The sequence below is a fragment of the Lagenorhynchus albirostris genome, chromosome 13 (assembly GCF_949774975.1).
Source record: "Lagenorhynchus albirostris chromosome 13, mLagAlb1.1, whole genome shotgun sequence".
NCBI lineage: Eukaryota > Metazoa > Chordata > Mammalia > Artiodactyla > Delphinidae > Lagenorhynchus > Lagenorhynchus albirostris.
In genome coordinates this window covers 42,181,668-42,209,431 of record NC_083107.1, presented here as the reverse complement: position 1 = coordinate 42,209,431, position 27,764 = coordinate 42,181,668, and the positions used below count along the sequence as shown (strand labels likewise).

Below are 27,764 nucleotides of genomic sequence, written 5' to 3'. Positions count from 1 at the left end.
CGCCTCCCAAAGACCGAGTGTCACAGCTTCTTATACTTCTCCCCCTCCCAGCCCACCCCGACCCGCGCCCGGGCGCTGAAGAAGCCGCGCCCACGGCCTTGCCCGGCGGGACAGCGCACAGCGCGCTTCGGGATCCCAGCGGGCGGGCGAGCGGCTGCAGCAGCTTGCAGCCCGCGCGGGAGGTGTGGCCGGCTGCGGGCTGCCCCGGCTTCAGGCTCCTCCTCTTGCCGGTCCAGCCTTTAAACGCCCCCTCCCCCGCCCCCACCCCTCGGCGCCGCAAATCCTAGGCTTCCCTCAGCAGCCTGGGAGCGGCAGCGGGCGCAGCAAAGGCTGCAGGAGGAGCGCAGCCGGCCGGCTGCGCCAGTCCCTCGGGCAGCGGCGGCGGCGGCGCTGGATTAGCTCCCGAGGTGCCGCGGAGCCCGGCGCTCCCCGGCGGGGCTAGGAGAGGAGAGAAGCGGGGGCTGCAGCTGGGCAAGGGGGAGGAAAGTGAGCGTGTGTGAGTGCGTGTGTGCCAGAGTGTGGGGGGCGACAGGCTCGAATTAGGGCGGCAGAGAGGGCAGGGGAACCGGGGTGCGGTCCCCTAGGGTCTCCCGCGGCGGCGCCAGCTTCACGGCGCCCCTCACCATGGACTTGCGCGGAGTTGGGATGTGCCTTGGCCGCAGCGCGCGGGTGGCTGACCGGCCCTGGGGGTGCGCGGGCGCGCGCACAGGGATGGCGAGGTAGGATGGCGGTCCAGCGCGACCCCTGCCGCCCCAACCCAGTGGCCCCCGGGCGGTGCAGCTGACTCGTTGGAGCGCACTGGGGTGTGGGCGGAGGCGGCCCAGCCGTGCCCGCGCCTTCGGGAGTTGCTTTGCCTCTTCCACCCACTCGCACCTGCCGTCTCGCGGATACCATGTCGAAGGCGGCCGGAGGCTCATCGGCGGCGGCTGCGGCGGCGGAAAGTTGTCCCCCAACCTCTGCCAGCCCGTCTGCGGCCACTGCCGTGGAGGACCTGTCCAAAGTGTCGGACGAGGAGCTGCTGCAGTGGAGCAAGGAGGAGCTGATCCGCTGCCTGCGGCGCGCGGAGGCGGAGAAGGTGAGCGCGATGCTGGACCACAGCAACCTCATCCGCGAGGTCAACCGTCGCCTGCAGCTGCACCTCGGCGAGATCCGCGGGCTCAAGGTGAGCGCCGGGCTCGGCGGGGCGGGGAGCCGGGCGCCGGGCGCCCTTGGGAGGTGGGACCAGGCAAACTTTCCCCCCTTCCGTCAACAGGTGATCTCCCCCGCCATTCTCCCTGTCAGCATCCCCTGCTCCCCTTCCCCAGCCCTTTGGAAACTTTTCCAAACTTTGTAGACGTTTGGTTCCCTCCTCTTCCCCCTATGGGGCGCACTAGCGTCGAGCTCGTGGTCCTCCGTGGCCGGAGGAGCGGGCGCCAAGGATGCTGAAAGGCTGGGAGGGGAGCGATGGGTACGCGGAAGCTTTAATTTTCCGGGAAGCCGGGAAAATCAGTGCTTTGGGGAGCCGGGTTACGGCCAGGCAGGGGAAAAAACGAGCGAAGGAGCGAGTCCAGAGCATCTTTGCCCTTGGGGATCCGTGATACGATATGGCCGCTCTGGCGCCACGACTTTTCCGTGGGGCAGAGGGTGAGGAAAGGGCGCCGATGCAGGGAAGTGGTGCTGGCGGGGCGCCCAGGGTGAAGCCGCGGCGCCACCCTCGTAACTGGGCTATGTCGCATGGTGCAGAGGAGCTTACCTCTTCTTTCACATTCTGTTTTCTACCTGCTCCGATGCTTTCCTTTTCCTCGAGTTCGGCTGGCGTCGTCTGGCGTCGTCTGGGGTGGCCTGACCGCCCCATTTACCCCCAATTTGATTATAATTTCGTCTAGCTGGGAGGGGAAGGGCAGAGGGTCTCAGTTGAGGAAGCACAGGGTTTTGAAAGTGTACCTTAAGTGCTATCCAGTCATGCTTTCCTTTGGAGCCAATCCTCCCTCTTTGCTCTTAAGGGGAAAAAAAGAACAAAAGAAAAACAAGACAATAAAACCCCAACCCCCCGCCACCTTTCTTTTCCCCTTGGAGTGTTCTGAGTGTGCCAGCAATGTGCTAGCCCGGCTGGCTGCAGCAGATGGGTGGCGGGGAACCGCCCTGCCCGAGTGTACCGCAGAACTTCCTCTCCTCACCGCTTGCACTGGTGCCTCCTGGTATGCCTTCCTCTCATTGTTCTTTTTTTGTTTATAGGAAGCCAGACACAAACGAAATCGCTGCAGGGACCTCGGGGAGCAAATTCCCGCAGGCACATGCTGTTCTTGTCCCCTTTCCACTCCCACCCCACTTCTCAGGCAGTAGACACTTTCTTAATCGCCTCAGCGGCTCCAGCCCTCGGATTCTGGGGCAAAGGGGAGTGGGAGGGGGAGAACTGCTAGATGCTCACCTGGGTGCTGGGCCCAGTGCAGGTGGAGAAGGCCCTCCCCTGAGGCTCCAGTTGACTGTCATATATAGTCCCTAGAGCAGATGCAGTTAGGAGGATCTCTTAGAAAAATCCCAAGCCTTACTCTCTCCTTTGGCTTAATTCGTTACTAACGGACTATTAAGTACCAGACTCTTGGATTACAGGCAGGGTGGTGTAGGGGGAAGATCATCTCAGAGGTGGGTCTGCATCTAGAATCCTCATTTGGCCAGGAGGGTGAGCCTGGGTAATTTCTCAGAGCCTTATTTTACTCATCAATAAAATGCAAATCATAATAACCACCTCCTAGGGGGGTGTGACAATAAATTATAATTTAGGTGAAGGTTTAATTCTGGACTTGACTGCAAAAAATGGTAGTTATTGTCACCAGGAGATGATGCGTAAGTGTACGTAATGCCATGCATCTCCTGGATGTGGGTTTCCGTGGCAAAGCTGGACACAAATATAGTTCGTAACCCTCCAATTTAATCTTCTTTCATGGCTTGAACTATAATGCAACTTGGAAGAGTTTGTAATTAATTTCCTAGAGATTTTGATAGTATGGAGCATTGACATAAGAGCTTAGAAATACTTGGAAGTTCTTTTAGGTTGTGGGGGTCTGTGTGTGAGTGGTGTGGGGGAGGGGAGGACCGGGTCTTCATTCCAGTAACCTCATTTAGGGAAGTACCTATCAGGCCAGATAAGAGCGGTTACACCTCAAGTAAGAGTCTCCTTGTGGTCTAGATTCGTGACCTGGCATTAAAAGACTTTCCAGTCCACTTCCTTATCAAGTTCGGAAATGATGGGGGTTGGTTACTTTCTGATGCAGCCCCTTCTCCTCATTCCCATCATCCTGGGGCAGCCACATGGCGGCCCCTCCTAAGCCTCTGGCCAACTCTGAGGGGCAAGCCTTCTTCCTTCCCTTCCACATATCGGCTCAGAGCTTCCCTAGACACCATAGTTATCCATAAATGTGATTGAATGAATAAGTGATAGTACATTTCACTTTATTTTTTTATTAATTTTTATTAGGGTATAGTTGCTTTACAATGTTGTGTTAGTTTCTACTGCACAGCCAAATGGATCAGCCATACGTGTACATATATTCCCTCCCTTTTGGATTTCCCTCCCATTTAGGACACCACAGTGCATTAAGTAGAGTTTCCTCTATACAGTATGTTCCCATCAGTTGTCTATTTTATACATAGTATCAATAGTGAGACTTAGAGAACAAATGTATGGATACCAAGGGGGAAAAGGAAAGAGGTGGGGTGGGAGGAAATGGGAGATAACGATAGTACATTTAAAATTTATTTTCATTTAATTGGAAGGAAGGGATTTTCTTTCTTCTTTTTTTTTTTTGCCTCTGTTGGTTTGGGACTCTCAGCTGAAGACTGTAAATTTAGGGTAATTAAGGCCATAACACTTTTCTTTCTTATGCCTCTTTCTGTGAGCTGCCTTTGAAATTGCATCTAAATATTTTCAAGGCTTCTAGGTGGTACTGTGGCTGTGGACATTGGGGAATGGGAGCATCGTTCTTTTCCTTTGAGGGGCCTGTGACTCTGTCTAAGCACTGGCTGACTTGTTTGTGTTTAAACATTTAGGAGGTAGTGCAGAGTGGGAAAGAGAAAGGTTTTGGAGTCTGACAATTTGGGTAGCTTGGGCAAATAACCTTTTTGAGCCTCCGTTTTCTCATCTGCTAAATGGGGATATTATTTCCACTTGAGGTGTGAAGATTAAATGATACATAGATGAAGAAACCCCAGTGAGGTTAAATAGCTTTCTTAAGGTCACACAGATATGAAATGTTCCAAAGAAGCTGATTTTCTTTTCTTTTGGCTAGTTGACATTCTCTGGTTAGAATGTGTCATCCTAAAAGGGGTTGGAGAAAGGAGATTCCGGTTAGGGTGCTGCTGTTGAAAGGGATGGATTCCTGAGAACCATGTTCGTGCACTTCTGAGCATATACCAACACCCAGACTGCTCTGGCCTGGAATTTTCTGGGGGCGGGGGCGGTAATTGGGGGCAGTTCAATCTCTATGGATTTTTTATCTGCAGCACATTAATTTTCTTCCTCGCTCGCCAACACACCAATTCCCCATCCTGCAATGATGGAAAAATAACAAATTAAAACAATTCTTTAACCACAGTTATAGTACTTGAGAATCTTATGTATGAAATTTGGGATGATATGAATTTCGGGTGATTATGGATTTAATCTTTTAAAAGCCCCCTTTAGACAGATGGGCAACATCCAGTAGCCTGCTGCAGTGTTAAAAAAGACACTGTTTTGAAAAAGACGGCCCAAGTCTTACAGTGATAGATTTGAAAAAACTAGCTCACAAGGTTATTATCAAGCTGGTTGCTTAGCTGTTCATTAGAAGGCAGAGGAAATAGCTCATAATTGGAGAGTAAATAATATTTGCAAGAATAATAACGGAAAAAAAGGAACTGTGATAAAACTGAATGGGCTAATACACGCCACTTCTACCCCAACTAGAGTTCTGAGAAGTACAGTTGACACTTGAAAACACAGGTTTGAACTGCACAGGTCCACTTTTTTTTTTTTTTTTTTTTTTAGTTCAATAATTTTTTTTTTATTGGAGTATAATTGCTTTACAATGGTATGTTAGCTTCAGCTTCACAACAAAATGAATCAGTTATATACATACATATATTCCCATATCTCTTCCCGCTTGCGTCTCCCTCCCTCCCACCCTCCCTATCCCACCCCTCCAGGCGGTCACAAAGCACCGAGCTGATCTCCCTGTGCTATGCGGCTGCTTCCCACTAGCTATTTACCTTACGTTTGGTAGTGTATATATGTCCATGCCTCTTTATCGCTTTGTCACTGTTTACCCTTCCCCCTCCCCATAACCTCAAGTCCATTCTCTAGTAAGTCTGTGTCTTTATTCCTGTTTCACCCCTAGGTTTTTCATGACATTTTTTTTTTTAAATTCCATATATATGTGTTAGCATACGGTATTTGTCTCTCTCTTTCTGACTTACTTCACTCTGTATGACAGACTCTAGATCTATCCACCTCATTACAAATAGCTCAATTTCGTCTCTTTTTATGGAGATAAACCCACGCACATATGGTCACCTTATCTTTGACAAAGGAGGCAGAAATGTACAGTGGAGAAAGGACAGCCTATTCAATAAGTGGTGCTGGGAAAACTGGACAGCTACATGTAAAGGTATGAAATTAGATCACTCCCTAACACCATACACAAAAATAAGCTCAAAATGGATTAAAGACCTAAATGTAAGGCCAGAAACTATCAAACTCTTAGAGGAAAACATAGGCAGAACACAGGTCCACTTTTACAGGGATATTTTCACTACTAAATACTGCAGTGCTACTATCCGCTGGTGGTTGAATCCATGATTGTGGATCTGGTGTACGGAGGTCCGACTATAAGTTACATGGCTTTTCAACTTGGCCAAGTGTCAGCACCACTAATCCCCAGTTTGCTCAGGGGTCAACTGTATATATTTCACTCCATTTGGGAAGGAGCCCATGGTGGCACAAGTCCTATTTACTTCCCAGTTCTGGAGAAAACAGGAATAGTTGTAGGATACTCAAAGGGGATATTTTCACATGGAAATTCAGTTAGATGAAGAAGAACATGATGAACTTTCTATGAAATGGGAGGATTAAGCTAAATGTGGAAGAATTTTTGAAGCTGAGAATGATTTTTCTTTTAACATCTTTTTTTTTTATTTTTGCGGTACGCGGGCCTCTCACTGTTGTGGCCTCTCCTGTTGCGGAGCACAGGCTCCGGATGCGCAGGCTCAGCGGCCATGGCTCACGGGCCTAGCCGCTCTGCGGCATGTGGGATTTTCCCGGACCGGGGCACGAACCCGTGTCCCCGGCATCGGCAGGCGGACTCTCAACCGCTGCGCCACCAGGGAAGCCCTAACATCTTTATTGGAGTATAATTGCTTTACAATGGTGTGTTAGTTTCTGCATTATAACAAAGTGAATCAGCTCTACGTATACATATAGCCCCATATCCCCTCTCTCTTGTGTCTCCCTCCCACCCTCCCTATCGCACCCCTCTAGGTGGTCACAAAGCACCAAGCTGATCTCCCTGCGCTATGCAGCTGCTTCCCACTAGCTATCTGTTTTACATTTGGTAGTGTATATATATATGTCCATGCCACTCTCTCACTTTGTCCCAGATTACCCTTCCCCCTCCCCGTGTCCTCAAGTCCATTCTCTACATCTGCGTCTTTATTCCTGTCCTGCCCTTAGTTTCTTCAGAACCATTTTTTTTTAAAATTCCATATATATGTGTTAGCATATGTGTTAGCAAAATTCCATATATATGTGTTAGCATATCTGGTCTAGTGAGGATGAAAACAATATGGTATTTGTTTTTCTCTTTCTGACTTACTTCACTCTGTATGATGGATTCTAGGTCCATCCACCTCACTGCAAATAACAATTTCATTTCTTTTTATGGCTGAGTAATATCCCATTGTATATATGTGCCACATCTTCCTTATCCATTCATCTGTCGATGGACACTTAGGTTGCTTCCATGTCCTGGCTATTGTGCTGCAGTGAACATTGTGGTACATGACTCTTTTTGAATTATGGTTTTCTCAGGGTATATGCCCAGTAGTGGGATTGCTGGGTCACATGGTAGTTCCATTTTTAGTTTTTTAAGGAACCTCCATACTGTTCTCCATAGTGGCTGTATCAATTTACATTCCCACCAACAGTGAAAGAGGGTTCCCTTTTCTCCACACCCTCTCCAGCATTTATTGGTGTAGATTTTTTGATGATGGCCATTCTGACCAGTGTGAGGTGATACCACATTGTAGTTTTGATTTGCATTTCTCTAATGATTAGTGATGTTGAGTATCCTTTCATGTGTTTGTTGGCAATCTGTATATCTTCTTTGAAGAAATGTCTGGTTAGGTCTTCTGCCCATTTTTGGATTGGGTTGTTTGTTTTTTTGATATTGAGCTGCATGAGCTGTGAAGCTGAGAATGATTAATTTTGTTTAGCATTATTTTCTCGGAATAGCCACAGCTTCTGATTTCCCATAAAGCACCAGTGTCAAGGAACAATTTATTCTCTTATTACTACAGACTCCAACACAGCAGGGCTAGCTGAAAACGACAATAAGAAATCTTTTCTCAGTAGCTAGAGCTGTATCCTGTTTTGGCCATAGGCCTAGCGCTTTAAAGGGCTGGTCAGTCCATAAACACATATTAAGCATTCATTGTATGCAACACACCAAATCAAGTGTGTCAGTTATGCAAAGAAAGACATTGGAATGTACTCTGCCCTCCAGAAGCTAAGGTAACCTACATTAGAAAAGAAAGAAAGAAAAAAAAAGATGCCCAATGAGTGCTCTAAGGAGTGTGTCTTACAGGCATTGAGCAGTGAATGGGATACTTTAGTCATTCATTCAAGCCTGGCGCTGCTGCACACCAGATGCTGTTCTAGGGCTGGTGGAGTCTTATCAGAGCAATCTGTCCTCTTAGGTAAGTCTATAGAAGGCAGAAGATAGTATTTTCTAGTTGGAAAGTTAGACCTAATCAGGGTTCATAATTAGCTGGTTCGCAATTAGAGGGAGCTAAAAGTAGAAAGGCAGGAAGAAAGCCTTGTAGGCCTGGCCCAAGGGTTTATTCATTTTCCTTGGCAAAGGGGAGGCAATGGGGGTTTAGGGGCAGGAGAGACCCTACCTGCAGGGAGAGTTTTTGACGATCAGTCTGGCCAGAGAGAGCTTGGATTGGAGTGAGCAAGGGAAGTTAGGGGCTGGGGTAGACCAAGGCAGGGAGGCCCGCTGGAGGCTTTTGGAAACAGCCGGGCCTGAGGTCAGAGAGTGGCACTGAGAAGCAAAAGGACTAGATGGGCATTAGACACAAGGATTGGTGATGCTAAGAGTTAGAATTGAGTTGAAAACTAAGCGGCACAGAGCCTCTTTCTCCTCAGGCCTTGAGAATCACTCCCACGTTAGGCCTCATGACTGCCAGGAGATTCCAGCTTGGCAGATTCCAGGGTGGCCGCTGTTTTATGGTTTATTTCCTAGTCAATATCAGGGGGAAGTGTTGGAATCAACCTGAGTTTGGGAGAATCAAGTCCCCTCTCTGAGTACCTCTAGGTCTGGATTGGATGACAGTCACAAGACCAGAGATTTTCAGGCTTTGTGGAGTAAGGGAAATCTTAGGTAGCTGTCCTCTTTTCACCCCCCACTTGTTTCTTGATGGTGCTTCAAGAAACAGCTACCCCCTTTACTATATGTGTGAATGGAGACTAAGTGGGGATTTCACAGTTAATTCTGAATTCCTTGGTTTCAGGTTTCTACAGTAGGATGCACAGCAGTGAACAGAAGAGATGGGTCTCCATTCTCATGACTCTGGTCTAGTGAGGATGGAGACTTGACTGATAGACTCAACCGTATGTGATTAGAAGTTGTAATGCAACAGAGGGGAAGTTGAAGGGCTCCTCGCAGAGCATAGATCAGTGGTCAGGGATGGCTTCTATGGGGAAGTGCCGTAAAGTGAGAAACAAAGATTGTGTAGAGGCTGGGGGAAGCTTTCCGAGTGAAAGAGCGGAAGGGCTTGCCCCTTGGGCCCTGAGGCCAGGCCAGCATGGGTGGGGCTCTGTGCATGATGGGGAGGGACGGTCTCACCTTGTCCACTGCCACCATGGGTAGCCGCCACCATCATCTCCCTCTCCCTGGACTAACCTTGTAGCCTCCTACCTGGTCTTCCAGCTTCCACCTTATCCTGTCTCTCTCTCTTCCAGTCACCCGCCTCCTTCCATCCCCCAGCCGTCTATTTTCTGCACAGAATGATGGTGCAGAATGAATCACATCATGTCTAGTCCTCTATCCTCAGCTCGTCAACAGGCCAAAGTCTTCCTGTGGCTGATGAGGCCCACATTATCTACCTAGCCCTGGTGCCCACCCGCTTGCACCTCACCTCCCAGACCTCCTTCCCAGCGCTGCCCGCCCTTGCTCACTCCGCTTGAGGCCCACTGGCCTTGCTGCAACTTGAGCCACATCTGTCTTGGGGCTTTTACACTTGCCTTTCGCTCTGCCTGGGATCATCTTCCAGCAAATGTTTGCGCCTTTATTTCACCCAGGTCTTTGCTCAAATGTTTTCTTTCTCTGCAGAGGTGCCTTCTCTTAAAACATAGTATTTTTTAGCCTGCTTTAGTCTTTTTCCCAGCACTTTTCACTCTATGACATTATGTTCTATACTTGCTTTTTTGTTAGTCTTCCCCACCAGAATGAAAGCCATAGGATGGCAAGGGCTTTGCTGCGTCCTCTGATCTGTCCCTAGCACCTGGACAGGTACCTGGCACATAATAGATGCTTACTAAATATTCATGAATGAATCACCGTTCATGCTGGAGAAGTAGGCCAGTTAAGAGGATTGGGGTCCTTTTGAGACTTAAAGGATTTTGCACTTTATCCTAAGGGCAGTGAGACCCTTTTAAGGGTTGAAGCATGGGAGTGACGAGGTAAATTTCGGAGGTAGAGTTCAGGAGACGTGTTTGGCTCGGAACTGGGAGGTGAGGGAGAAGGAGGTGCCAGGCATAACCACAGGTTCTTATAAAGGGCGACAGGATGGGTGGAGGTGGCATTTGCTGAGAGGTGCGATTTGGGGGGAGGGGGGGAGTTTGAATATCACACAAGAACCTGAGTTCCAGGTGAGCTGCCTGGGAACCGTGCAGGGAGGATGGCAAGTAGGGTTGGATGGGCAGGACTGAAACGCCACCAGGGGACAGTTTGCTGCTCGCTCATGCAGGGGTTGGGGCTGCTTCTCCGGGTCGTGGGCTGAACACCTAGGCAGTGTTTGTCGTTTGCGCTGACGAAAGGCCTGTTGCCTCAGAGCTTGTTAAGCCTTTCACAGATCACAAGCAGCCATCTTTCTTCCTTGAAGGTGGGGCAGGGAGCCTACTGATTTCCTGTTAATGAACCGGCTGCTCCCTAAAGACTGACTGGATGACCTTGGACAAGTGAAGCTTTGCGAGGTCCCGTTTCCCCGTCTGTAAAAGAACCATAATATCCCCTGAGGGTTTGGTGAGAAGTAGATGAGATAATGCAAGTAAAGCATGGGGCAGGGAGCAGAATCAATACCCATTATTGTTAATTTTTTGGACAGCTACACATCTGTAGCTTCCTCTCACCTTCTCCCTCCCTCCCCTATCATCACAGAGAATTCACCCATTCCAGGCTCCCTGGCTCCCAGAAGTCTGAGCCTGGTGTCGCCTCCCACGCATACCTGGCTTGAATGGCTGTGTGTCTCTTTTCAGGATATTAACCAGAAACTCCAGGAGGACAACCAGGAACTGAGGGACCTCTGCTGTTTCCTGGATGACGACCGGCAGAAGGGCAAGAGGGTGTCCCGGGAGTGGCAGAGACTGGGCCGCTACACGGCGGGGGTGATGCACAAGGAAGTGGCCTTATACCTGCAGAAGCTGAAGGAGCTGGAGGTGAAGCAGGAGGAGGTGGTGAAGGAGAACATGGAGCTCAAGGAGCTCTGCGTGCTGCTGGACGAGGAGAAGGGCGCGGGCTGCGCGGGCAGCCGCTGCTCCATCGACAGCCAGGCCAGCCTTTGCCAGCTTGCCGCCACCACGGCGCCCTACGTGCGGGACGTGGGCGACGGCAGCAGCACTTCCAGCACAGGCAGCACCGACAGCCCGGACCACAAGCATCACGCGAGCGGCGGCAGCCCGGAGCACCTGCAGAAGCCCCGGGCCGAGGGCAGCCCGGAGCACTCCAAGCACAGGAGCGCCAGCCCTGAGCATCTGCAGAAGCCCAGGGCCTCCGCGACCCCAGATCACCCCAAAGCCCTCAAAGGACCCAGCCCCGAGCACCACAAACCCTTGTGCAAGGGCAGCCCCGAACAGCAAAGGCACCCGCACGCGGGGAGCAGCCCCGAAACGCTGCCCAAGCACGTGCTGAGCGGGAGCCCTGAGCACTTACAGAAGCACAGGCCCGGGGGCAGCCCCGAGCACGCCAGGCACAGCGGAGGGAGCCCTGAGCATCTTCAGAAACACGCCGTCGGCGGGAGCCTGGAGCAGCTACCCAGAGCCCGGGGCACCAGCCCGGAGCACCTCAAACAGCATTACGGGGGGAGCCCCGATCACAAACACGTGGGCGGCGGCAGCGGCGGCGGCGGCGGCGGCGGCGGCGGCAGCAGGGAGGGCACCCTCCGAAGGCAGGCGCAAGAGGATCTGTCACCCCATCACCGGAATGTCTACAGTGGCATGAACGGTGGGTCAGTACGTGACGGGGAACCGCTTTGCTGGGGCCACTGGGTAGAGAGTTATGAATGATGCAAGGCTTTGCGGCCATGTTAGAAACTGCAGGCGCTAGTGCGGAGGCGGGTTGGGGAGAGGAGCACACGTTTGCCCCCAAATCATGATGTGTGTGTCTCCCCCTCCATTTGTTCTATTTTATGCAGTTACCAGGTAGCCTGGAGAATATTGGGGAGGAGGGGGCAGGGGAAGGAGAGGAACGATAATTCCGTGGGACCCTGAGTAGTCAGGGTGAGATTTGTGGGCATTGAAGATAAAAATAGAACCAATCTAAGATTTCTCTATCTTGAACATTTTCCTGCTTGTGTGCAGTTTCCTACAAGGGCTCTCTTGGAACAGGTGACCAAAGGTTTTTGAGTTCAGCTAACAGCTTATGTGCAGAAAGAAATGAGTATTTATTATGAAAAACAATAACATTAAAAAAGAACTAGGGTGTCCTTAAACAGGCTTGACGCTGGGTTGCCTGAATGCCTGTAAATATGCCTTACTTTTCCTTGAGGATGTTCTCCATTGTGTTGGGGGCCTTAGCATGACTCTGTGACTTTCCTTTGCATCTGAAATGCATCAGATGATTTCTTTCCCTTTTCTTAAATATCTTTATTGGAGTATAATTGCTTTACAATGGTGTGTTAGTTTCTGCTGTATAACAAAGTGAATCAGCTATACATATATCCCCATATCTCCTCCCTCTTGCGTCTCCCTCCCACCCTCCCTATCCCACCCCTCTAGGTGGTCACAAAGCACCGAGCTGATCTCCCTGTGCTATGCGGCTGCTTCCCACTAGCCATCTATTTTACGTTTGGTAGTGGATATATGTCAGTGCTTGAGTAGCATGCCTTTTTACATGGCGAGTCATCTTTCTGGTTGTTTAAATATTCCCCTTTAAATGTACAGATGTGTTTGGACACTCCTTTGGTTTCCAAAGTGCAACATCCACTGCATTGGCTGAGGCAGCTCTAAACCGTTTGGAAGAGGTTTACTTTTCTGCATCTTTGTTATGAAACCACTTGAAACTCAAGAGAGGAAAAAAAAAAACTTAAAAGAATTGTGAGGGTCTTTTTTTATGTCAGCTGTGGCCGAGTTAGAACTAAAACGATTGGTTTTATGAAGTGGGGTTTCTGCATCCAAAATATCTGGGGTTTTTCACTTTATTTGAAAGCTGCTCCGGAGGCTATGTGCAGTCAGCTCTGAGCAGTGCTGGAGGCCGCCAATTTTAGCAGTGACACGAAGGGGTAAATTTTCAATATTGTAGTTGGGGATTTACCTGTTGGATTCCATTTCACCCTCATCGTTTTCTCGTAGTGCTGAAAATTGACTCCTGAAGCTTGGCTTCTGATACGTCCAATGTTTTAAGCACAGATGGAACTAGAAAGAATGGCAAAGATCGGATGCTGTTGCTTTCTCTGTTATGTGCCGGGAGGTGAAAGCTGGGAGAAGCCAATTCACCTGTTGTGTTGAAGCCACCGGGCTGGCTGGGGCTTTTACTTTGTTGATGGCACCCTTCCCTCACTCTTTCCAGGAGATGCTGCCCTGATTGCTGTGGGCAGCCTCGGCTGTGCAGTTCTCACAAGAGATGAAAGTCATTTAAAAAGATATTTTGGTTGTGTTACTATCACAAGATGTGTCATCGGCCATGAAACTTGTCTTCAGGGGGTAATGTGTTAACAGGAAGGTAAAGTTAACGACTTTTCCACTTCTTGATTACTTTTTAATGAGCATGAGAAGTAAATGTGCACTATTTTGAGCAAACTTTTTATCTTGAACCAAAATAAAGATTACTTAAGGGCAGCTGGTTCACTTACAAAACGGTTCTTCTCCTTACAAAAAGGCTTACTTAAATAAATAACTTCTCTAATTTAACGTGTGATTTAACTTATAAGAAGGGATTTTAGGTGCAATTTTTAAGCAATTCTTTGTATAAAGTAAGGTCTGTCTCTAGATAGGGATGGCGTTAAATCATTGAATCTTATTGCCTGGGTTCAGATAAATTTCATGGTCAGGCAAATGGTTTTTTTTAAATTTAACAATTTTATTCAGTTAACAATTTGATGTAACATAGATGCATTGTTTAGAATGACACTGTAGTTTAATTCTTGCGTTTACTTCGGGTTTTCTCATTCTTAAGTGACATCTTCTGACCGTGGATATCCTCACCAAAGTGTATTTGTAGTCCATTTGCGTTGCATTTTTATTTCAATAATTAATTGGAAAATGAAGAGGCACGATGAGGTGTTTACGGATCATCAGCCTATAAACTTGGGCCCTGGTAGCTTGTGTTTATCCCGCTGTTACAAATTAATTTTTGATACGGATAGTGAGACATGATTTTTTCATATTTTTAAATCCCCCCACACTTGGGTTGAATTATTGTCTTATAAACAGATAGGAACCAGCAGCAAGGTAAATCCCAAACTGCAAATTTGCTGAGTCATTTACAGAATCCTTCTGTGTGGGGTTGGTGTGAGAGGTGAGTGTTTTGGATGAGCCCTTGAATGTTTCTGCATTAACAAAAAGCAGGTGGAAGTTGTGAGGGGCTGTCTTGTGCGTTTTGGGAGGCGTAGCAGCATCCCGGGCTCTACCCATAAGCAGCCCCCAGTTGTGACAATTAAAAATGTCTCCAGATGCTACCAAATGTTCCTGGGGTAGGGAGTGGGCAAAATTGACTCTGATTCAAGATCACTGCTCTAGAGCAGCGTTTTTCAGTTTGGCTGCAGGCTAAAATCACTGGGCTGACTTTGAAAAAACACTGGTGCCTGGATCCCACACTCAGATGCACATTGAATTGGTCTGGTACTGGGCCTGGGCACGTTGTAAAAAGAGCCCTTCAGGTGATTCTAATGAGCAGACCAGGTGGAAACCATTGGCCGAGGTGCGTGGTTGTTGGATAAGATGGGCTGGTGTGAGTGAAGCTCTCAAACGCCCAAGCGTCCTCCGAAGAAGAAAGTTCTTTCTTTCTTTTGCTGAACTCCAGGACCGAGAAGGACTGACGCCAGCAGGTACTGGAAAACGTCACCCCTCTCACCCCCAGACCAAGGCTATCTGATAATGTACTTCTTCAGGGGTATGGGTTGAAAATTTGAGTTTTTGGTGGGTGGGATTATTTGGTTAATTCGGGGAAACTCTGGCATATGAGTCATTTAAGACGACCTTTTCAAGCCTTCACATCCTGCTGGACAAAGAAGCACAGGAGTTTGTAACCTATTTCCAGTGGATGTTTTTGGTGAATGTAGATCACGCGGCACCTGCAATCCTAACGAATATTTCCCACAAGAGAGCCTGCATTTCAAATCTCCCAGCTTATAGGTTTTACCTTGAGTTTTAAGACGGCTTGTTATTCTCTGTTAATGAGTAAACGAAAGACGCTGATAACACAAAAATGGCCTTGTCTGCTAGGGGTGAGATAACCTATGTGTGGAAGAGCCCAGCAGAGTTTCTCTGAAGCAAGGCTGTCTGTGAATTAAGTAGTGGTGCACTACGGCATGAGTGATTGCTCTCATAAATCTTTTATTTTGCTTAGAGAAAGTCAGACCATCACTTATGAATGAATTTGGACAATAGAAATTGAATGTCTCTTGGGAGAAAAATGTCAGCAGTTAACAGTTATGGAAATGCTACAGAACTGATTTTAACTGAGGTCCTCTGAGTGTATTTTCTGTTGTGTGAGCTGACACATAGATGGTTAAAGAACTAGATAGTAGTTTTTGGTCTTCAAGCTTCAGTATGGTAATTTGGTAGCCTTATATTCACTTTGATAGGACATCAATTTTAAGACGTTTTGGAAAAATCAATCGATTGTACTATACCTGTTTGTGCAAAGCATGTTGCATTCATCATAAGAATACATTTTGATTTAATGACATAGAATGCTTAATGTTGAAAATATAGTTTGAGATACTGCAAAATATCTAAGAGGTGAACTATTATTGGAAAACCTAGATGGCTTAGAAAGGTAATTTCTAGTAGGATGTAAGGTTTTCAACTGCACTGGCAATAATAGCACAAAGCTATAAACATTCTTTAAATCTAGGGGACAATGTTAATCTTCTAAGGAGATTATCTCTATTATCTATATGCTGTGTGTGTGTATATATATTTCAGTAACTTTAATATTGCATGTGAACAGTGCCCACTATTCAGTTGATTCTGTTTAGCAAACAAATCTTCAAGTGCCTTGGAATTCAGTCACATAAGCCAGTTGATGCTGTGAAGCCAGAGGAATCCCATTCCCCTAATTATGGTTGAGCCCTTTAGACCCAGTTGAAATCAATTAAACATTTGCATTTGGGGATCCATTGCAGGTTTTCAGAAGATACACATAATAGAAAAAATACCATTGAGTTAGTAATGCCTTTATCTTTTCAACTGAAATAACTCAGAAAAAACCTAACTTAGAACAGAATTAGGGGGAGTATTCCATTTCGTCAGATAACTCATTTTCACAAGTGTCAAGTGAGTACAGAAGCGGTGATTTGCTCTAAGCCTCTACGTTTACTCATAGTAATGATACCTTATTCTGGAGGCATCAGTGTAGTCAAGCTCCGCTGCTCAGAAATAAGAATGTGAAGCCAAACTTTGCAAAAGCTTGAAAAAAAAGTTTTACTTGCATAGCACCGTTGGGCCAGTGTGCTGCACTTTATGGACCTAGGCTCTAAAATTTCTCATTTTAGCCACTTCTGATGTTGAGAAACTCTGAAGCTAGATAGAACTGTGAGTCCCTACATTAAATGGTCCCAGGTGGCTTTTTTTTTTTTTTCAGTATCTACTTTTAATAGATTTTCAGTCACTTCTAGTACCAGCATGCTTCCGCAATATTCCTTGCTGCCCTCACCCGGCCTGGCTTTAACATCATATCCTCATCGTTTCTAATTTCTGCTCTGCTCTTTCTAATGGATAATCTAATGTGATTATCCATCTCCCTTGGGAAAATGGATAATCACACTGATTAGAACTGTGTTGAAAATAAGAGTAAGTGACCTTGAAGTATCCTTCTGTGAGTAAAGTGCATGAGCTTTTGCGCACGGTACATGTGTCATGCATCTATCGGTTATTTGGGCTGAAAAAGTTTTTGCTTGTTTTCTGGGTCTTGACTATATTTCAGATAATGGAAGTATTTCTGTAATACAGGTGCCCCCTGCTTTACAAAAGTTTGCTTTACCAAGGACCTACCTTTGTACCTGTTTTCACTAACTGAAAGAAATCTAAAGCGGATTTTCAATTTTATGAAAAAGGTGAAAAGCAAAAAATAGCGTTCAGCATTTGTTTTGCAGTGAGCCCCTGTAGAGGCAGTGGATCCCCCGAGCAGTGAGAGTGGCACCGCCAAGCTCCTTCCCCGGGAACCACACTTAGCTTCAGGCCACCGTAGCTTTAAACTGTCTATGAGCATCTGTGCTTTATCTCGATTTCCTTTGTGCATCTGTTAGCCAGATGTGTCCTAAGGTAATTGCTGCTTCACTTTATCCCATTTCGACTTACGAAAGGTTTCATAGGAACGCTCTCCTTCCGGTGCACTGGGGAACCTGTGTAACAACTCAGCTATTTTTGCTCCTTGGGTACTTTGGAACAATCAGGTTGGCCTTAATACTACTTTAATGCATAATGTTTGTGGTAAGCTTTGTGTACATTTGAAGAAAAATACTTATTTTTGAATTTGATTCTGGGAGATATTAAGAATAGTTTCATTTTCTGAAATGGGCTGATTTTCAAGGGTTCTAGGAAATTACAGATTCAGCATCGAGAGTAGGCCATGGGGCACTTGCGAATACAGACATGAAATCTCAGCTCTAGTTTATACGTCTCTAATCTGCAAAAGAGTGAGGTTCAAGTTACTGCTGTTCCTGACATAAACTGCCTTCTCTTTAGAGTGTCATTCAAGAGTTTCCAATAGAAAGAGTGGCTCCTCTTTCTGAGACCAGGGATTCTTCAACAGCAGAGAAGCAGAAGAGGTGTTTAGAAATGACAAAATGGCAGAGGAACAGTAGCTTGCTTTATCGTCTTTATAAAGGCAATACTAGTTTGTCCTTAAGATAAGACAATGACTGGGTTATTCACACACAGTTGGGTCCTTTACAGTTTTCATGTAACAAAGAGTTAAATGTATTATAGAGCTACTGTGCTTGAATCATTATGGAAGGGTACAAAAAGTCTTGGGATTTGGTCTTGGCCCTGGATTGAAATTAGGCACATATTCAATTACAGATAAACGAAAACTTCGGGAATGATATTTTAGTTTTTTCCTTCTTCAGATCCTTAGTTATTTAGTCCTTCTGTGGGCTTTTCTATGAGACAGGATATGTTATGGAGAAAGGTTGGGTTGGGTGATTGCTCTAAATCTGTATTTCAGTTACTTGCTTCTCTCTCTCACGTACTGAGTGTTCTTGTATGCATATTTCATCAATTATTAAATGCATTGAACACATTGAATGACTTCATTTCAATTTCAGCTATATAAAGCAAAGTGGATCCTTACATTTAAAAATCTTGCAGACAAAATATTTATAGCCCCCTTTTTGCCTACTGCTATGGTTGAGGGATAGAATGTTCTGGTTACCTTTTGATGATGAGAACTTCAAAGGCAGTCAGTCTCTGATGCTTCCTGAGTTGGTTTTTCTAGTCAGGTACATTCCTTCTTGATGATAAAGAAAGGTCTTCTGAAAGGGCTTCTCATCTTTCTTCCAATTATTGAGGGGTCTTTTGGCTTTCAGGGGCAACCCCTGATCTGGATGGTGTGCAGCTACAGCTTCCTGAGTGTCCATAATTGCTAGTTGTTTCAAAAAGGTTAAAAAGCATGAATTGCATTTGGGTGCATTGGGGGGCATAGATACATGAGTATGTATATATTTATTTGGTTAATTGAGAATGTCTATTTTTTAATTTTATTTTATTATTTTTTGCGGTACGCGGGCCTTTCACTGCTGTAGCCTCTCCCGTTGCGGAGCACAGGCTCCGGACGCGCAGGCTCAGCGGCCATGGCTCACGGGCCCAGCCGCTCCGCGGCATGTGGGACCCTCCCGGACCAGGGCACGAACCTGTGTCACCTGCATCGGCAGGCGGACTCTCAACCACTGCGCCACCAGGGAAGCCCAAGAGTGTCTATTTTAACGCTAAGAAATCAGGGCACTTTCAATCATAACACTTGGAGCTGTAAAGTCCTCTACACTTTATGCACTTCAACCTTCCCATTTTCTGATTGAGAAAATTGACTTCCAGAGATGTTCAGTGAATTACCCAAGGCCAGTTGCCAGTTAGTAGAGGACTAGAGTCCCGCTGACTCCCAGGGCAAGGTGTCATTTTTATACAGAAGACATTTAATCTTCCAGACTTTCAAGGCACTTGATGTAGGGGTAATGTTAACAGTAAAGACCCTAAATGGAATAGGGACCCGGTCTTGCCCCATTCCTGTTGGAAATTCCAGAAAACCAGCGACCTGCAATGATGAGTGAGACAAGGTGCATGTCAGTAGACTCGGGCTTAGAGAGGTTCCAGAGAAGAGCTGGAGGTGCAGGAGGGGAGCTGGGATCTGTTGCCTGGGAGTCTCTCATTCGGTTAGATGGGGTCCACTTGTTCACAGCTGGATGATCAAGTCTTGAGATACACTCTTGGTGGAAGGAGTATTCCTGCTCTTGGCCTGAGAGGCCAACAGCCTTCCTGCCCTTCTTCCTCCCACACGGACTCTCCCCACCGCAAGACCACACTCCTCCAGATAAACAGCCTTGTGACGATGGCTTGACCTTAGTCGCATTCTCACCCATCCGCTTGTCTTCATAGCCAAAAGGTTCTGTCTGGAGAAGTGTCAGCTCCTGGAGCACGAGAAACAGAAGGAAAGACCAGGAGCAAGGGGATATGCCAGATGGCAACACCAACTGCTCTCAAGGAGTTGTGTTTTTTTAATAACTCAGCTTACTGCAAACAAAACTAATTAAGCCCGTTATTCTGATTTATGCTACTATAGGCAGAAGTAAAGTACACTTACGTTACACTTTTGATGGCATTTAAAAGGTCAGATTATCTGAGTTGCAAATTTCTGTTCCAAGCAGCCTGCTCTGTTGAACCACTCTTGAGAATTCAAATTAACCGTGCTCATGAATTCAGCATCTTTTCGATTTTCCTGGACAGCAAGCGCCAGTTCACCCGTTCACCTAAACAGTAATAAGACACTGAAAGACAAGTCATTTAGTCATATCTGCCGATGATGGATTCCATGTGACTCACAGGAAAGTGAGGTGAGAGTCAGCTTACGGGAAGGAGGAGAGAGAGTGAAAATAGCAGACAGAGGCTGTGTGAGGGGGATGCCATAAAGAATTTCAAAGGGTCTATCTATTTGGTAGTGCCCCTTGTTGCCAATGGGCACCTGTCTTATGTCGACTGGCAGGGCCAGCTGCCTCATTGTTACAGGGCCCAACCAGAATCGCCCTGGTTATGGAGCCGTCGGGGGAGAACTGGCTGAGTTTAGCTGCTTATTGTACATATGAGAGTACTTCGGAAGAGAGTACCTTTACAGTTATGATCAGTTAGGGGTCTAGAAATAAACATTATCCAGGTGGTTTGCCATGAATAGCCCCTCAGTATAGTGACTTTCATGAGAAACAGTTAGGAACCAAGCTTTTCAAAATCTGTGGAAGAACAGGCTTGAAAATTGCTTATTTTTACAGTGTCCCTTGAGCTCTTAAATGAAGACCAATACTTAGTCCTTCTTACTTTCAAGCTATATGCCACATGGTTTTCACCCTGAATTTATTTGGCTTTTTCCTGTTGCAATCTCAGAATTGCCCACTTCGGATTTTATTGGCCTAGCACTTGAATCTGTCTTTGATGGAAACGTTGTTCTTGCCAGAGTTCTATACAGCCATGTGTACAACAGGCATTCATTGAAAAAAGAAAGCTAGGCTAGTACTATTACACCTATTCACAAGGCATAGCTAGTTATTTTTACGTTTGTAGGTATCTGTGGAATTTCACCCGTATGTTAAAGTAATATGTAGATACCCATCCTTAAGTCGGCATATGGCATCTAAGCTTCATTTATAGCTTTAAAACAATGAAACAATTTTATAAACATCCTTTAGCCAAATTCTGTTTTAATTGTGAGTAAAAGTGGTATTTATTTAACACGTATTTCAAAACAGTTAAAAAATAATCACATTTGTTTCATGGAGTTACAGTGTGTTGCCCTAACTTCATAAAGGGCATCATGGCACACTTGCCCAGCTGGAGATTCGGGTACAGAATTGGCTCTGCCACTTTCGAGGTCATACTTTGCTGTGTGACCTTTAGCACACCACCCACTTCTGCAGGCAAAATAATTTATCCCTCAAGTAAGGGGCTTGGAATAGAGTTTTTCTAAGTCAGTAGTCTCAGAATTTGGATTTCACAGGTATATAAAACCTGAGAATAAATGTGGAATTGCCAACTTTTTACTTTTGTTAGGTATGGACTGTTAAATAATCATCTATTAACACCATCATTTCCTAAAACATCGTTTGAATATTTAGAAACAAAAAAATATGTATTTACTAAAGGGTAGTTTTTCTCCCTCACGTTGTGCTGATACAGCTCTATATCTCTAATAAACTTTTTTTGAATAATAACATACAGCCCAGGGTTCAGATTCCACAACGCAATGCAAAGTGCGTTTCTGTGTGTCCAGCATGTTTTGGGACTTAATTTTTTTTTTTTTTTTTTTTTTTTGCGGTACGCGGGCCTCTCACTGCTGTGGCCTCTCCCGTTGCGGAGCACAGGCTCCGACGCGCAGGCTCAGTGGCCATGGCTCACGGGCCCAGCCGCTCCGCGGCATGTGGGATCCTCTCGGACCAGGGCACGAACCCGCGTCCCCTGCATCGGCAGCCAGACTCCCAACCACTGCGCCACCAGGGAAGCCCTGGGACTTAATTTTTATCCCAGACATCAGAGAAAATCTAGTTCCACACAGCTTGGCGTGTTGATAAACATAGAACCCGCAGTGTTCATTACACTTAGGCAGGGTCTGGACGAACCGATGGAAACCAGGAACCACAACCCACGTACCACTTCCAGCTTCTTGCCCCTCCTCTCACAAGGACAGCCTGGAGGTCTGATCAGCTTGGACTGGGGGCTCCTCTCCCTGCTTGCCACCCCACCTGCCTTCCTCCAGAGTTTGTGCAGCTGGGCCTGAGCTCCTAAGAGAGCAGTGAGGATGTTATCCGGGAGGGATTCTGGGCTCAGGTGGAGGGTTCACTGTGCATGGCACGACCTGAGAACCTTGGCGCTAAATGCTTCCCTGCACCACTGTGCTTTCTCGGGAACTTGTCGGGGTTGCAGCAGTTCACCTAGCGATGTCCAAGTAGACCCAGTCCCCTTTGACGTAGCCACAGTGATGATTGAACACCTCATGGGTGACAGGGGAGCTAAAGAGGCTATAGCGGAGGTGACTTGGGATTCGTGGAGTCCTGAAGTGTGATTTCTTCTGTTTGGGCAGGTCTCTGATGGCAGGCTACAGATGGGCTGGCCATGTGTGAAACGTGCATCCTGCATCCAGTTTCTTATTTTCCCCTGTCTTAGTGGGACAGTGCTCTGGAAAATCAGAGCGAAGGATTTTACGTTCTACTCCATTGCAGACTAGATTTTCTCAAGTCTCTTTGCCACCTTTGTACCGAATGGGAGAGTGTGGCTTATCAACTCAAGTTCGGTAGAGATTAAGGCAGTGTCACCAGGCTGTTAGTGCACTTTGTTATGTCCCATCCAACCAGATTTTGGTCATCTTTTCCAGGAACCTTGGGGCAGAAGAAGAGCCATTCTCTCCGTTCTTTGGCCCTTTAATCCTATAACTTTATAGCTTGAGCTTGAACTACTTTGGAGTGAGGCTCTTCAGTGAAACTGGGAGGGTACAGCACCATTAACCGAAGGGAAGGCACAATTTCCTTGTAAATCTTTGCCTTGACTCATCAGGCAGCCACGCATTCTAAACAACGTCGGGGATATTAGAGATTTATTACGACAAAGGCTAATCAGAGTGTGTCCTGAGATAAACAGCATAGTAAAACAAACATAAATGATAGTTGGGAGAAGCATGAGCTGGTAGAAGACTCAAGGGTGTAGGTGGTAGTAGAAAACAAAGTTCTGCTTGTGTTTCACTTGCTTCGTATAAACGTCTGTACTGTCTCATGTAGTTGAGTGACTATTGAGAATAAGGTATAAACATACGTATTTATTCGACAAGTGTTTGTGTGTCCCATGGGGGTGCAGCCTGGGGATACCCTCTATAAGGTAGAGCAGAAAAGTGAGCCACAGGCCCTTCATACTAGTTCACGGCCCGCTGTATCCGTGGGAGGAGGTGGGTAACAGAGAAGGTGTACAGTTAACAGCCAAAGGGACGGAATGAGCTATTGGTGCTCTGGGCCTTTGTGGGCCTGGGAGATGGCTCACGCACCTTCACGTCAGGGATGGCCGTTCAAGGGAGCCCTGTTGTCAGGCTGAGTCTGGGGAAGAGTTGGATTTGGATTCGTTGGCAGGAGGGGTGAGGATGTCTGGGAGAGATGGCATGAGATGGAAATGAGCAGACAGTATTGAGGAGCCATGAGGATGTGAGTAGGTCTGTGCTGGATATCTTTGTTAGGTCGTGGCAGATGATTTTGCAAAGTGGGTAGAGGCTAGATTACATAGGATACTAAATGCTTTCCAAGAGTGTTTCCTAATAGCGACATTAATTTCTCATATGGGGAGGAAGGTAAAATGTTTTCAATTGTTTAGACCTTGTGGTTAAACTAAGTGGACTAGGGAAGGTAGTTCCTTAGCATTTAAAAAGAAAAAATCTCTTGTTAGGATTTTATAACTCAGTTTAATTTTAATGGTTTGTTCCTTTTCTTAAGGGTTCCTGAACTAAGAATTTTTACAGTGATCTGGGTTTCAGGGCTTTATGTGCCCAGATTTATACTATCATTTAATTCTCCAATTATTTTATTTTTCTAGCAAAGACTTTGGTGAATTACTGTTCTTTAGTGGGAGAGTTTTACAACTAGGGTCATCAGTTAAGAAAGCCCCTCTTCTGACTAATATCTTTTGGGTCAGTAATAAAGATGTTACAAGGTTTTGGGGAAAACATGGCTTAGTTGCCCAGAAGGCGGGCATATGCTGCCAAGTGGAAATCAGTAAATTAATTCTGTTAAAACACTAAAGTGAGAAAAATAATGTTGGAACCTGTTGACCTTTGGGTTGGTCTAATGTAGAAAAATTAACCTAGTTTGTCCTTTACATTTCATTCATTCTGATGTTTTCCTGCTTTAGTGTTTTGGTCTCATTTTAGCCCATGATGCTGTAGATTAAGTCTCAGATGGTTTTTCAAACTGTGCTCCACTGAGCCCTAGAGGAGGGTGGGTGCGGGGCACAGGCCAGGCTCTGCCACCCGCTTCAGACCACCACAGGCACCCTTCAGCTGGGGCAGCTCTGCATTTAACTGGTTTGTTCACACTTCTGTTTAAGCTTCTACTGCCACAAAGGTGACTTTTTACAAAGTTTGAAAACCCCTGGTCTAACCCAGAGACGCCAGAAGAAGCAAACATTTGGATACATGAGCTGGGTTTCTGGACCAGTGAATAGATGGTCCCAGATAACACCATTTCTTGATTCTTCTTGTCACCAAGGATGTGTACTTGGCCTCAGCTGTGATGATAGGCATGTTGTGAAAACACACAATCAGCTTAATTCATAGGCGTGGGGATTGTCTTTTTCAGAGGTAGACGTTTAAATTCGTGCATCTTTGAAAACTTTCACCTTCAGGGTCTCCTCGTTTAGTCTCCACCATCTGTTCTTTATTTTGTGATGCCGTCTGGGACTGGAGAGCAAACAAAAGATAAATTCTTTAAAGGAAACCAAGCTTTTGTTAACCTCTGCTTAGAGCTGCTAAGGTACTGATCATTTTGAATGGTTTTCATAGAAGTGACAAACTTTTCTAGAGAAATTTAGCTTAATGGTTATCCTTGAATCCATCAACACACAGCTTTCTTCAGTGTGAATCTCCCCTTTTTCCTTTCTTTACTATGGAACTATGTGGGCAGAATTTACGTTTTATTAGCTTAATTAGATAAATATGATCTTTATTGTTACATCAGTGGGTTGAATTTGAGTTTTGGGGTCGTTTAGTTGCCCGTCTGCCTCAATTCTGAGTTCTGATCGGAAGATTTATTTATTTAAAAGCCAGCTTTTAGTGGTATTCAGGATACTACATGATATTAGCTCAGAAAGAAAAGATAAATGGCTCATTTTATCTATAAAATGAAGCTTTGTTCTAGGTCTCTGCTCTCTCTTACACGCGCATGCTTTCTCCCAAACATAGACCTTACCTGTACCAACACCAATATCGTTAACTCACTGAAGATGCAGCTTCACTGCAGCGGAGCATTTTGAAACAGCGGTACATGTTACAGCAACACAGGATCCTTTGCTTCCCTGTAGTCATGACTTGTGGAATCCTGGGTTCATATAAATCAAGAAGAGCCCGGTGTGATGACTGGAAACTCAGAATTTATTGGGCCCGTCATGAGCCACTTGCCATGGGGTCAAGCAATGTCTTGAACCCAGCTTGACTCAGAGAAGCTTTCAGAGTGACTTTATACGCTTCAGGATAATAATTTCAAGCTTCCACCTCATTCTCCTCCTCCAGGCTCACCCAGTACATGTGATAAAACGGAGGTGGGGGAGGAGGGGATATTATCAGGAGAGCTGGTGGTAAGGATGTGTCCTCCCATCTCCTTGTAAACTCTTGGCACGTCGTCGTGGTCTTCAGCATTTTCTCATAAATACCAAAGAAACCAGAATTTCCTGCTGTACCCTGTATGGAATCTCAGAAATGCCCGTTTGTAGTGTGGACAGGAGACAGCAGGCATTCTTCACCTGTCTCAAGGGCTTCCTGTGTGTGCAGGCCTGGGGCCAAACTCAGGCAGAAAGGAAAGGAATGGAAGGAATCCTTTGGCCGTGGTGTCAATGTGTGCCCATTCTGAGCCTTCCTTCTCTGAGCAGATCACAGAATGGTGGCAGATTTGAATTTGCTCTCGGAGTTCATATTCAAGTCGTCTTTCATATACTCAGTCTTGATATGATCATTTATATCATAGCTTCCTCTACAGATGGCTGTGGTGCAGTGATTTCACAGAAGGTAAATAGAATGCTAATTTGTTGAAGGCAACCTATTTGAAAGTAAACATTCTTGTGGAGTCTCATGTGCCTTCTTTTCTCTGCTCCTTATAAAGAGAATGAAAACAACAGACAAACAAAACCCTAGTCACTTACAAAAAGATTAATTTAGGCATGGGTGCTATTTGGTAAAAATTAGAGATGCAAATAGGAGTCTGTTTTTTTTTCTTCCAGAAGTAAATGTTGACTTGTATGCAAAACTTCCTACTTCGTAGTTTAAATGAGAGTGGCCTTTTTTGTTCGTCTGTTTAATACTTTCATTTTTGGCAAAGGTTTTATTCTATAGTGGATTACAATGAACTAGCTGTACTGGTCAGTCTCCAGCAGAGATAGAAACTTGGGAGAATTTGTCATTTCTGTTTTAGAGACTTAACAATTTACATTAGTTTTAAGACCTAAGCGAATTTAGGTTGTGGTTTTGTCTTTGTGGAGATGCCAAAATACAGTTTAAAGGAAGATTAGACAAATCATCTATTGAAATGGTTGTTTATCCATCCATTCATTTATACACTTATCTTTTATTGAGCTACTATTATGTACTAGACTATGTGCTCACCTTTTATTCCCCAACTGAGTTCCTGCTCTGCTTTATAGACCATGGATTCCAGGCCTGGTGCTTGAACTCATATTTGTGACTTCCATACTTACTGGCCCTTGACTTTGAATGTTATCACCATGGCTTTTGGTGTTAGAATGTGGACCTTAAAATCCATTGGAGATTTAAAACTAAAGCAAATCCTAGAGTGTTCTTCAGGAATTTTGGGGGGAGTTTCTCAGACTTATCTAGAGCTGACTCTTGCCTAATGTCATCTAAGGAAAAGCAGCAACAAAAGCTAGTGTGGTGCGGGGTGGCGATAGTAAGGTGGTCTGAACCACTGACTGTGCTCTTTGAAAGTGGCCATCACCAAGCGCACGTCCCTTTGCCTCCATAGAATCTACATACTACATGAGGCGTTGCAAACTAATGGTCTTAGGACCAAATCCAGTGACAATCATGTTTTATTTGGCCCACACATTCTTCTACCAATTGGAAAAGTCATGTACAAATCTAGGTTTCTGACTTCAGAGAGGGTCTTCTGACACTGGTGCTGTGTCAGCGGGACAAAGTAGTGGCTGCCTCTTTAGTGGAGGTGTTCTAGTATTTCTATTGCTCTAGTTTTCTATTGCTCTAGTATTCTATTCTAGTTTTCTATTTCTAGTTTTCTATTGCAAACCCTCTCAGCACCTAGTGTTCTAAAACTGCACGTAGCCCTTTCATCATGCTCATGGATTCTGTGAGTCAGATATTTGGACAAGGCATACATAGTGGGGATGGTTTGCTTTTATTCCACTGTGTCTGGGTCTTCAGCTGGGGAGACTTCGGGGAGCCGAAGTCATCTGGAGGTGTCCTTATTCACATATCTTGTACTTGGGCTGGGATGACTTGGGGCTCCTTGGGTATCCCCAAGTCTGTATGCATCTCCCATTCTTTCCATGTGGTCTTCCTGTGTGTCTTCTGTGACTTGGCAGCCTCAGGATAGTCGGGCTTGCTACGTGGCGGCACAGTGATCCAAGAGCAGGTGTTCCAGCAGAACAAGGCAAGAGCCACCTGGCCTTTTAGGACCTATCCTCAGATGTCATAATGTGCCGCTTTCCTTGTACTCTATTGGTTGAGTCTCCAGCCCACCAAGATGTAGAGAGAAAAGTCATAGACCCCTCCTCTCCATGGGCTAAGTGTCAAGGAATTTTCAACTTTGTTTTAAAACCACCCAAGGGGGAAGACATGTTTCCATTCGTTGTAGTCCTCACCACCCCTTGTTACATGACATCCAGGCTGCTTTACCCATTTCTATCATCCGACTGCCCCTGAGGGCACTTGAGTAAGCGATTACTGCTCTTCCTTGGTACT

The 27,764-nt window shown here is 46.0% G+C and overlaps 1 protein-coding gene across 4 annotated transcripts in view; it reads left to right on the top strand.

Moving 5' to 3' along the window:
- The first annotated feature begins 282 nt into the window (after positions 1–282).
- Positions 283–27,764, top strand: part of CCDC85A (coiled-coil domain containing 85A) — a 204,089-nt gene continuing 176,607 nt past the window's right edge. For 3 of the 4 annotated variants that reach the window (XM_060169439.1, XM_060169441.1, XM_060169440.1), the window contains exons 1-2: positions 283–1,162; positions 10,709–11,672. In XM_060169439.1, coding sequence (XP_060025422.1) covers positions 893–1,162; positions 10,709–11,672 — 1,234 coding nt within the window. In that variant the 5' untranslated portion in view covers positions 283–892. Of the gene's footprint in view, positions 1,163–10,708; positions 11,677–27,764 lie in introns of all 4 variants that reach the window. The other variant, XM_060169438.1, reaches the window with a different exon arrangement.